Source organism: Haliotis rubra, unplaced genomic scaffold (genome assembly GCF_003918875.1).
Source record: "Haliotis rubra isolate DU_JTF1 unplaced genomic scaffold, ASM391887v1 Scf47, whole genome shotgun sequence".
Taxonomy (NCBI): Eukaryota; Metazoa; Mollusca; class Gastropoda; order Lepetellida; family Haliotidae; genus Haliotis; species Haliotis rubra.
In genome coordinates, this window is record NW_025767157.1 from 2,661,243 (window position 1) to 2,673,757 (window position 12,515).

The following is a 12,515-nucleotide window of genomic DNA, read 5'->3' on the forward strand; positions in this document are numbered from 1 at the left end:
GCATTTTTTGCTTGTTACTTCTTGTAAACAAGTTATTTAGCCCTTGCTATTTGTGGATCTGAGAGTGTCCATATCTATTGGCAAAATGTAAGTGTAATGGGCACTGCGTCCAAACAAACTCTAAAAAGAGTATATATTTCAATTTTTTGAGGTTGTAAACAAGTGTTTCTTCATATGAAATTTCTTCTACCAAAGTTATTGGTATTTGGTCATCAGGTTGGGGATTATTTCTGGGTGGTTGGTTGGTTGGTTGGTTTTTGGGGTGGGTGGTTGGTGAACGAGTTTGGTTTTACATAGCTTTTAGCAATATTCCAGCATTATCACACGGGGACATCTGAAATGGGCTTTACACATTTTACCCCTGTGGGGAATCGAACCTGGGTCATAGGTGTGAACAGCGAACGCTTTAACGATTAGGCTACACTACAGACCATCAGACTCATCATAAGGTATTTGATAAATGGAGGATTTCTAATATTGAGTGAAATTGGTGTTTATGTCATCATTATGATAGAAAAGTACTGTCAAACTAAAGTAAACCTCTACATTTCACAACAGCACAATAGAAATATCTACTCTGTGACAGACGCTAGTCATTGGCTGACACTAGCAATCTTTGGGGCCCTAGTTTCTTATGATGGCATCCAATCACATAACACTTAGGGCAATCATGTCATGTGGTCAAAAGATGTGCATATGTTCATAGTTTTAACTGTTCTTCTTCATATAGAATATGACAGTTGCTCTATGACATTGAAATTAAATTTTTCCCCAAATGACGAGTGAAATACATCATTCATGGATACATTTCCATGAGCTGATGATCAAACTTTAGTGAACGGTAAACAGGTAGCAATTTACCAATGTTGACTAATCCTGGAATAAACAGTCTGACAACTGGGATGTCGGACTATTGAGAGGTTACCATCACACACAGTAATACAGTGAACTCTGGCAATATCGGCCTCTGTAAACACCTGGCACTCTGTCTACATCGGCACAAAGTTTCAGTCCCGGCAGAAATGCACTTAATTATCATTTAGAAACATCTGTAAACATCGGCATCTGTCTACTCAGGATATCGGCATTGTTTTTCAGTCCCAACAAACAAGTTGTTATGAAAACGAATCTGTAAACACCGGCACATGATGGAAGCGCAACCCTTTGATGCAATTAGGTCCAAATGATGTAACAACACAATTTGCTGTTACTCCCGAGATTATTCAGAAACGGGAATTTCAATCAGTTTCTTGTTAATTAGTGAGTGGTATGTGTCACTTACATAGAGTAATTAATACATGTAGTGGGCAGTTTGACTGTAAAAACGAGCAAGAGTTTAGTTGATTCGAGGGTATTTAAGGTAAAATCGTATAAGGCAAAATGTGCAAGATGTGAGTTGACCCTTCAACAAAAAGTGCATCAGATGGCTGGTTAACATCATGGAAAACATGATACAGCATAAAGCAATTCAAAGTCAGTGGTGGCAGTGTGAATGCCGATGATGTAGCAACATTTAAGTCCCGCCTTCCAGATTTGACTGATGGCTTGACAGATTGCCTGTTTTTTGGCAAGCCAATCACAAGTCTTGGATGACATCAGCCCTGTATCGTGATTGGTTGGAGCAGCTTAATCGGCAAATGCGAAGACAAAGAAGAAATATTTTATTTTTCATGGACAACGCCCCTTCCCACAACCATGGCCTTAGTCTGAGTAATGTGAAACTTTGCTACCTTCCTGCAAACACGACGTCAGTTCTTCAACCCCTAGATCAAGGTATAAACCGTGCATTTACCATCGATACCTTTTGAGATCGCTTGTGATGAACTTTGCAAAGCAATCACGGTGTTAGATGCAGTGTACTGGATCGTGAGGGCGTGAAAACTTGCAACCTGCCTTAACCGGCACTCTGTCAAAACCGGCATTTTTATTTGGTCCCGAGTGATGCCGGTATTGACAGAGTACACTGTATCTACTTCGTGATATTCACTAGTTCTGCGTTGACACACAGTATGTTCTTGAGGGTCAGTGTATGGTCACATGACTTTCTGCAAATTACTTACAGTGAGCAAACCACTACTCACATCCCTTCAGTTTCATGAAAATGAAAGCCATTCATTTATTACCTGAGTCAACATGACGTTTCTGATGGTGATGAGATGGTAACAAACATATGGCTATACACGGTCTTGAGGAATAATGTCACACGAATATTTAATAGGATATGCATATCACAAATACTATGCATTCTGACTATATATTAATTTACTCTTGCCTTCATCTAACTTGTGGAACTTAGTCAGACTGATCCATTTTAAAGATAACAGGGAGGCAGGGGTTAACTGCCCACTGGACAAGCAGAACTAACACTACCCAATAAACTCATTACTGTTAATGATCATTGGCACCTCCTGGTTGATCCTATCAGCTCTCAACATTCACTAGTGGATATTGTTCTTTGAAAACTACTCAATTAATTCTTCATTGACAATAGCAAGATGTGTGGTGCTTGCTAATTAATTCAAATGATTCAGTTTATGGCATTTTTGTGGCCAAAGAAGAGGCCTAGATTGCATATCAGATTCAAAAAGATTCTTTTCAACTGGTCCATGCTGCCTTGCTTGTTGTTTATTGCTGCAGCCAGCAACATTCCACCTGTGTCAAAATGATCTGTAAATAATCATGTCTTGACCAGGTAATTCAGTGACTGACAACAGCATCGACACAATAGGCAATGATGACATACATCAACCAAGGCAGCAGTCCTTACAGTTCTGATAGTGTGCCTAAAGAGACATGCATGGGTTGCTGATGATCAATCAAACTTGGATGTTCATAGACAGCTAAAACTCTGGGCTTATAGCCAAGAACACCAAATTGTGCTTACATGTAATCTGCATGAGTGAGTGAGTGAGTGAGTCTGGTTTTATGTTGTTTTAGCCACATTCAAGCAATATCACCTGACAAACGACACCAAACATGGGCTTCACACAATGTGCCATGCCCAAATTTCATGTGGGTCTCTGTGTGATAAGTGTAATTTGTGTAATGTGTGAAAATAGCATGAGAATGCATATGAATGTGTTTCTGTGTGAAGCAATGTAGGTAACAGACTGCATTTGTGTAAATATATGAAAAACCAACCATAAGTGTTTGAAGCATTAAAACTCAAGCATGTCAAAGAATAGCGGTGGTCCCTAATTATTATTTTCTTACTTCCTAGCAATTCATTATGCCAGTTTGGCAATGCCTTGTTTATTCTGGATAGAAAGTTGGGGTGCTCTCACAAACTTATCTGGCAAAATAAATTAGCAACTGGTCAATATTTACATATTGCACCTGATGATGGCCTAATCGATAACCAAACACTTAGGGTAGATCTACCAAACAATTTGAAAAATCTCAATAAACAATCAATTATTGTGAGACAATCTGATCCATGGATAAAGACCCCGGGTGTTTGACATAAAGGCCAAGGTGGTGCATTTTTGGGGTTTAGATGCATAACTTTAAGATTTTAAAATTACTCACCCAATATTGACGTAAGACTGATTATCCTAAATAAGCAAGAACCTTCAAACTTTTAGTGTTCGGTCACTGGATACAAATACAATAGTTTGATGCAAAATGATTATGAGTACAGCTACACTATAGTGTACTTACATACGTGTACACAGTTGTCAGTAATGAAAAATGACTCTTAGGTGTTACAGCGTTGATCTTTAGCTTCTCAGCGCCGTCCACATCATCAGCAAACCCAGACTCAAATCATCCGCGACGGAGCATAATGAGTTATTTCCCTTTGCGGCAACAATCGGGACAGTTCGGTATAACTCGGAAAACACCAGTTCGTTTCGCTTGCCGAGCTATTTTTCGCATTATATAACAAAATATTGACAGTGAAACATGCTCGTTCCTTGAAATGTTATCAAAGCCAAGCCATTTGTTTCTCAAACTCTTTTTGAATAACAAATCGAACTGTTCCATACTGATATCTCAGAGGAGACTGTTTTTCTTTAACTTCATTGTTTATACCAAGAGTGAGTGAGTGAATGAGTTAAGATTTACGCCGCTTTCAGCAATATTCCAGCAATATCACGGAGCACGGGGGGCACAAGAAATGGGCTTCACACATTGTTCAGTTGTGGGGAATCGAACCAAGGCAAACTACCCAACCGTCCCTTTTACCAAGAAGGGGTACTTGATGGATAAAGCAGATCCCCGCCCAGGGTGGCAGAAACCCCATGACATATTTAATTTTCAGTTCATCTTTGTATTTTGTGTGTGTATGTCTCACACATTTACTCAGTTTGCAATACAAATAGGCTGTATATATTGAATCTCGTATGCATTAACTATCGATATCGGTTATATTGTTGTGTGGGAAAATACATGGTCTGAAACATAACTAAATTATGCAAATTAACATAACTAAGTGAAAACTGCTCCTCCGTTTTCGACAACTTTATGATACAGCATTAAGCAGATACTGCTTTTGTACATGGGTTAGAAACTATTTATACGTCGGGTATACAGGGTTTTACCTCGCCCTACAAAACTACCAATTACTTTTTCAGAAAATATCAGGGTCCTGTAAACTTATGTCATGAGTCAGTGTAAGTTGTAGTATTTATGTTGATTACGGTTACTGTATATTTCTTGTCGAGGATTTGGAACAGTGAATGTCGTTCAGGGCGCAAGGTATATTTTCTGTCTCCGTGCTCCACATTTGTGCGTAGCAGACCTACACTCTGCGTGGCATAACACACACACACGCACGCACGCACGCACGCACGCACACACACACAACAACAACAACTGGTTTATCCCTGTCAACAGAGACCATATAATAATCTATTATATGGTCTCTGCTGTCAAGTACAAAAATATATATTCAAATGAAATTAGTCAAGCTATGTCACTTCCAGGTTTAAGTTATGCGGGTGGCAATATTATCGTCTTCAAAGAAAGACTGTCTGTGATGATACGTTTAGGTTCATTCGCAGATTAACGTCCGTAGGCCTGTGGTTCCAGACAACCATGCATGCACGTACTTTAAAACATTTTAAACGTTTATATTCTGTGTTAACAGTGTTATACTGGATTATAGTTTTCTTCAACTTTGAAAAATACCAGGTCTCCCGGCAGTCTGAAGCAACGAACATACAAGTTAGTTCCACTTATTTAGACATTCATTTTAGACATTCGTTTTTTTTTTTAGAAGTTGGCTGTGAGAGAGAGTTAAATAGATGAAGAACACACGGCTGCTGGAAAAAAAGATAACATTCACCAAATATAAAAAATCAGGTAAAACCCATGATTAAACGGTTAATAACATAATTGTTTCAGTGAATCAGAGTGGACCTGAACTATCTATGACTGTATTTGTAAACAAAATATCATTTTTCGGATTTTTCATACGTTCGATATCGATGGAGCGCATGAGCTTAGGTACGGAACTACGACTTTGTTGGGTAGCTTTTCATGTGACGTCACACCGGAAGACCAATCAGGCACGCTCTCCCCTGGCAACGTTGATAGTAACTGGATCCAAGGCGTACCACCATAATGTTCTCAGCTTCTCGCTTTGTAAATAATTAAACATGCCATAGAAAGTAACGGAAACTTTCTGAGACTTTCAACATGACAGAAGCAATGCAGGGATTACTGGCGGATGCCAAAAAAGGCAGATATTCCAGCATTCGTGACAGTTTGTCTGAAGATGGTGAGTCTACATTATTTTATTCAACACTGTAAATGGAGCACTTGCTAAGGTCAAATTACAATAACTTTTTTCTTGTTGTACATATGGTTCACTGAATGGACATAGTACCATTTCTGTTTGCATTAATTTCAGATGTTGCCAGTGTTTGGGAAAATGTATCAACATTCCTTGATAAGCAGATGTCACAACAAAAGGTAGGCCAAATATTATTGTGAAAAACAAATACATGATGGGGCCCAAGTGATGTTATATGGTCGTGTAACACACTGGTGTTGTGATTTATAATTCCGATGGTTGAATAACATGTACAAGTTCATTTTAAGGATATATGCTAAGATTACAATCAAACTATAATGTGATATTTAAATTTGTAAATTTGTAATAATGTTATAAAGAGAAATAATGGGCATTAGGTCTATGGATGTCATAAGTAACACAACATCTATTTAACACTTGGTTTCTGTGCTATGTTATTTTTCAGGGTGTACAGATACCTGTTCTGGGGACATTCACATTTTCTCAGAAGAAATTAGACATCGGAAATAACAAGTTTGTTCTGATTCAACGACCAGTATTCAACATCTCTGAGAAATTTGCCCAAACTCATGGACTACAGTTCACAAAGTATCATGTACCAGGTACGTATTTCAACTGAATGCCATAGTGATATTTTTCGCTGAGTGGTTTTAGATGCAAACTTTAACATACGTTGATCTTCAGTGTTTTATGAATAAATACTTAATAAGTTTCAGATTAATTAGCAAAACAAAAGTATTGCTAATGAAAGGTCAGCAGCAATTATATTCTAGACATATTTTTTAAAAGTAATGCCTTTTCTAATGCAATTTGTTGGATGGCTCAAGAGAGGAATTGAAAAGAACAGTGGAATATGTATGCAAAGACAAAATGAATGCACTGAAATAATGATGAGCATATTAATATTTCTTTATGCAAGTTAATAGCTCTTGATTCAACATTATCATGATACTACATGTGGACAGGTTTTGTTAAGTGAATTCTCTTCCCCATACTCTCTGTATAGCTTATTAATTGTCAATTATTTGTTGATTGGTTCTAAAATATTGACAGATATTTGTGAGGGACAGCTATGACTGCGATAAAGAGGACATGTATCTGTTGTGTAACAATGGTGTATTCACTCATTCATTCGTAGCTCTCTTATATATTATGATGAAAAAGTGGATAAAAACAAACTGATATTTGAATAAGCTATAGCATCTATGAATAATACCTGTAAAAGGGCCACAACCATTTATCCTGTTTAATTGTATTTTGCATCCTGCTTCTTGGTCCTATTGTCCATGAATATCCATAACATAGATTGGTTCAGCATGATTATGATAAATCAATATTTAATTCTCTTCTCTGTTTTCATGATGCCAAATTCTTTTGAGAAGTAAAAAGTCTCATAATTTTACAGAATTGACTTCCCTGGTTAGCTCTTGTCCATATAACTAGCACCCCTTTATTATTCCATTGTTTTTCATAGATTGGCTTTATAGCTATGATCTCAGGGATTTATCTGGAAATATAATCTAACTTTCCCTTCACATGAATTGGGAATTTTGTATTTGTTTTTAATAATTGGGAATATTTTTAAGTTTCTTAAATCAAGAGGTATTTTAACTTTCAGTACTATATTGCATTCAATGCCATAAAGTTAAAGCCTCTTCTTTTGTATTTGTGTTGTTATCAGTGAAATACAAGTCACCTCTACCAAGCCCTAGCATTACTTTTAACTGCAAAAGCTTGAGGGAATGAGTTTATGGATGTGAACATCTTTATTGTAAAGATAAAGTTGATGTCCAAACATTCACTCATTTTTGTGCATCACTTCTTAACGGCATTTAAATATTTGATCTAACAGCATGAACTGGAAAATGCTTAATTCCAATTTGGGAATTCATCCTCTAAATAACTGCCTTGACCTTGAAACTCTTTACAATATTTGCTGATTGAATCTGTTTCATCTCCTAACAGGTCAGATACCAGTTGTGCCTCTCAATTTTGCTGCTCTATCATTTGAAAGTCCATTCGATCGTGACACTGTGGAAAGTTGTGTTAGGGAAATCCTTAATGCTGTGTCCCGAGCTGTTGGTGCCAGAAGAAATGTTGAACTTACATTTACTGGAATAGGAAGATTGTCTATTCGTGAAAACAGAGTGAAGATGAAATTTTTCAAGGAGTTCGTTCGGCACATGGATGGATCAGGAAAGCTTGTCGATGCTCTGCAAAATGTAAGATATGGTTTCCTCATTGTTATTCAGTTTTCTTTAAGATGTATTTTCCAAAGAAAATACCTATATGTTTCAGGTTATGTATTTTCTTTCACTTGCAGCAAAAAAGGTTTTCATGGTGTCTCTACATTGTTTGCAAATCAATCAGGTATTTTGCCATTGACATTTACATACAAATTCTTAGGCTAAGTGTTACTTGGTAAGTTGGGCTCAAGTTAGTATTAGTATTAGCTGGTACATAAAGCATACATTTATTGTAGTATAACAACGGAAATAACACATCAGTTACAATTAACTGAATGCAAGATAATTATATAGTTATTGAAAAAGATGCTTTTGATAGGTTTGACTATGCCTTGGCTGGCAAGCATTCAGTGTGTTGGCTGAAAGACTACATGAAAGTGAAGAAGGAGGACTATTTTTATGGATATACAACTTCAGAAGTTGTATATCCATAAAAATAGTCCTCATTTACCCAACTTCTAGAATGCCAATCAAAGAAGTTATATGAAAATGATTGATTCCAATGGATATGAAGAGAGCCCAACATTTTGACAGGCTTCCCATACTAGTATATACATTTCAGTCACTAGCACAGGCAGAGTGGGTAAGTCGTACCTTAACTTTATATTTCATAACTGTAGACCTACTGTAGTTAGGGAGAAAAAATACTCAGCTTACATTAGTTGCTAGAAGGTCCTTAAAGTTATATGATGTATATGCTGATGATGCTGTAGACATTGTCCCTCGCCACGAAGGTGGAGGGCATTTGATTGGATGCAGTTCGTCCTCTGTCCACTCAATTGGTATTTGTCTCATTTGTCATGCTAGGAAATGCACACCTTGTTCATATATGCAGTACATACTACAAACTTTGAGAACTAGTGAAATATGGCTTACACTAGTCCTCTGGACCAGATTTAAAACAAGAGTAAATATTTCTGAAGCAGCTAATACACTGTATATGGTTCAAGTTCAGTTTGTTCATTATAGTTTGTTGTAATCCATGTTTACATAGTACCACATCAATAATAACTTACCTGATACAAGTCCTTTTAAAACAGAAGAATATAAAAATAAGTAGAGTAAAATATGCACATATAACATGGAAGTTATTTAAAGCAGTGATATAATGTTATGGTGTTATGTCCAAGAAGAGGTTTTACAGGTCAAACACAAAACACTTCATCCATACCCTTCTAATAGAGGAAGGAAACAGATGTCTACATCTATTAACAAACACACATTCTTTATAGAAAAGATATTATCCCTAAAATGTCTCATATCTTAAAACAATAAGTAGCTGCAATAGTATTTACTGTATATGTTGCTACCCTAGATCTGTGACACATGGCAAGTGAAATGTGTTGATTATTTGCTTCAGGTTACTTTGTTATATGTTAAAAGTAAGGAGCTATTGGACACATTTACCGTACCAGATTGGAGTTGCACAACAAGATCACATACCCAGTTTATGTCATTAGTAAGTAAAGCATTTAGAAACCTCATGCCCACTGTCTGTACATGATGACTAAAATGTCATTGTATACATGGTATAGAAGTTTCTGTTCATTCAGAATGGAGAAGGTGAGCTACAGGCCCTGGCACTTGTATTTCTTCTTCTTGTTTGTCTCAGAAGTAATTTTTTTCTATTGCTTGATTTATGCATGATCAACATTAAAGTTTATAGTTATTTTATTTTTGAAAACCTAGGTAGGCATGGTAATTTTACGGTAGATGAATGTGATGTGTCCTGCTATCAAGTCACAATTTACTTTCTTTTAGTAGGCAGAAAGTAGGCAGTTATTTGTTACCGCTTTCAGATTGCATCTGAAAAAATGCATACTTTAAGTTTAGCAAACAATCGAACTGCTAGTGAAGTTGTGTACTTATTCTGTTTTATTGAAATGTGAGTAGTTTAACTCACACATGTGCGATAATTCTGTTTAAAGTTGGGTGTTTGATTGTGGATTTGAAATAAAAATACAACAATTATGCTTATTAGAAAGACCCCATTGATGTCCATTAATATAAAGGATAACTGGGCAATTTTGAAAAGACGAGCTGGTAACTGTTTATATACTCTAAAAAACAAATATGGGAATAATTTAGATGTTTTGGGTGGTTGTCAGAAGGAAGATAACATTTGAAAGCAAGAATTTTAGCTATAACACCCCTAGAACATTGCACATGGACCATACAATTCCTCCATGCTTGTGTGTCAGGATTCAATCTTGATTCTGTCACTTTGCTCTGAGTTGTTTTTCATTATCCACAGTAATGTGTTAGCACTCTACTCTTGTTTCAAATGCAGTATTTGTGATCCTGGTAGACACAAATGTGTCTCAGTCTGCAATTTGCAGACTTTGGAACATGTTTTACAGACACAAAAGATAAATGACTGGTCCTGCACATGGTGCTTAGAGTCAACAACACAAACCCAGGACTGATTGATGAGAAACCAGGCTTAAGAAATCAAACCCAAACCAACAGTTCACTGTTCACTTGCCCCAGGCCCTGAGTTACTGACAAGACGGTTAGAAATTGTTGGCGACGTTGTGTTGTGCCACCATTAACAAATCAACACAATCTAACAAGGTGCCAATTGTGTTTTTGTCTGTTATGATAACACTCATGCCCACTATGCATGTATCATAACTGACTCCAACAGTAAGACTAGCAATGGCTAGCCATAAGTTCTGTCCTTTCTCTCATAGGGCATGACTGGGACATGATCAGAAGATATGTACCTCAATATCAAAGGCCATCTGCTGTGCTACCTGAGATGGGCCAGGCAGTGCAAGAGGAGTAGATGATACCCTCTAAAACTGTCATTTGGACATTGTTTTACACAAATGTTTGAGCAAACGATACATGGCGGATTATTGACCAAGTCATCTCAAATCTTCCAATTTTGACTGCACATTGGTATCGTCTCTCTTGTTTGCTTCCCTGCATATACACCATTACACTACCTACATCTTCTGTTGATTGTCATGTTACACCTCATCCATCTAGTTTCTTATCCACCTATTACCATCACTTGGTACCACTTCGTATTGTATTTCTGTAATCATCAGTTGTTTTAAAGGAAAAAATTGAGAGTACATTTACATGCTCCCCATACAAATATGTGATGACTGACATGACATGGAATACTTGTTCCCCAGCTAAATGATTTTCTTTGTCAATTTGAATTTATATTGTTATTGGGTGTTTTTTCATAAGACTGCTATCTTAAACCAGTCTGATTTTAACAGAGCAGAGTCACCTATATATATAATATAATCTATTTATATAGCGCTGAGTTCCAACTAGGCTGCTCACAGGCGCTTTGTTTTTCCCTTGATCATAGGATGTCAGTCTCAACGGCACTTCGTATTATCAATCTCAACTCCCCGGGGATCATACAACTCTTGCAGCCACTAGGCGCATTGAGTAAATGTGGCGTTCCCATCCTTACGAGGTACCCATTCACAGCTGGGTGGACTGGGACACATAGTCACAGTACTTTGTCCATGTTTACTACACGTTGCTGTACCTGCAACTAGGTGTTTGCATGTATTCATGTGGCAACCATCTGGTCATATACCAACGGATTCGTGGGTTCTGCGTGACTAGGGGTTGTGACAACATTGAAAGAGTCTGCGCACAAAGTTGACTCCAAGGTTTTTACACCCGGTCACGGTTATATCCCAAAACTTCCACATCCCAATACTACCATACAGTGTTAAAACAACAACTGCTCATCACCCCTTTTTAGGTAATAGGATAGCCCAGGAAGTGCACTGAACTGAAACAACAGATAATGATATATCACCTGGCTTAGCTGAGTAGAGATTTTAGTAGAGAAGAGAGCAGTTAGTTAATAAATCTGATATATTATATCTGTATATAAATCTGATATATTATATCTGTATATAATGAAACTTCTTGCATATTTCATGTAGGCACAAATTGTAATTTTTTATACCTTGAAATGTTGTTGATTACATAAATAGTATTCTGAATATACAAAACATAAATTATGCAAGTTTAACGTACATTTAATGTATATTTATATTAAAATATGTAGTTTTACAATATAACATGGCTAATGAGTTTTGGAATGTTATATTTATTGCTTAAAAGGGGACAACAAGCCAAACGTTCCTTTTAATTCTGATTGGCAAATATAAAGTATTATCAGTTTCATTTAAATAAGGAAAATTATATTGTTATGGTATGGACATTGGCATTAATTATTATGGTAGTGACACAATAACGGTAATGACATTTTGAATAATAGCCAGTTTTACATGTTTACTTTAAAAGATAAGTCATTGAAATTTGTCAGTCAGATATTTCAGAATGTTTAAGAAGTTTTGGGATGTGGGAAGTTTTTGGGAGGATACCCCGATGGGGTCCAAATGGGGCCCGGCACCTCAAGCTTCGCTGGATTACTATTGTCACATGCCTTAGCCAGCTTGCCCACCGCACCCCATATTGGTTATAATACAGGTGATTTTGTGAAAACCAAATTGGAATGTTTCAGG

The 12,515-nt window shown here is 36.8% G+C and overlaps 2 protein-coding genes across 3 annotated transcripts in view; one reads left to right on the forward strand and one right to left on the reverse strand.

Annotated features, from left to right (window-relative positions):
• Nucleotides 1–12,515, reverse strand: part of LOC124290545 (probable C-mannosyltransferase DPY19L3) — a 56,744-nt gene that overhangs the window by 33,866 nt on the left and 10,363 nt on the right. The window contains exon 1 of one of the 2 annotated variants that reach the window (XM_046727293.1): nucleotides 3,661–3,767. The exons of the other annotated variant lie outside the window; for it this stretch is intronic. The gene's annotated coding sequence lies outside the window, so the exon portion shown is untranslated. Of the gene's footprint in view, nucleotides 1–3,660; nucleotides 3,768–12,515 lie in introns of those variants that run through there. 2 annotated transcript variants of the gene reach the window in all.
• Nucleotides 5,521–12,515, forward strand: part of LOC124290544 (coiled-coil domain-containing protein 81-like) — a 28,951-nt gene continuing 21,956 nt past the window's right edge. The window contains 4 exon segments of the mRNA XM_046727292.1: nucleotides 5,521–5,722; nucleotides 5,855–5,916; nucleotides 6,204–6,360; nucleotides 7,724–7,980. Coding sequence (XP_046583248.1) covers nucleotides 5,641–5,722; nucleotides 5,855–5,916; nucleotides 6,204–6,360; nucleotides 7,724–7,980 — 558 coding nt within the window. The 5' untranslated portion in view covers nucleotides 5,521–5,640.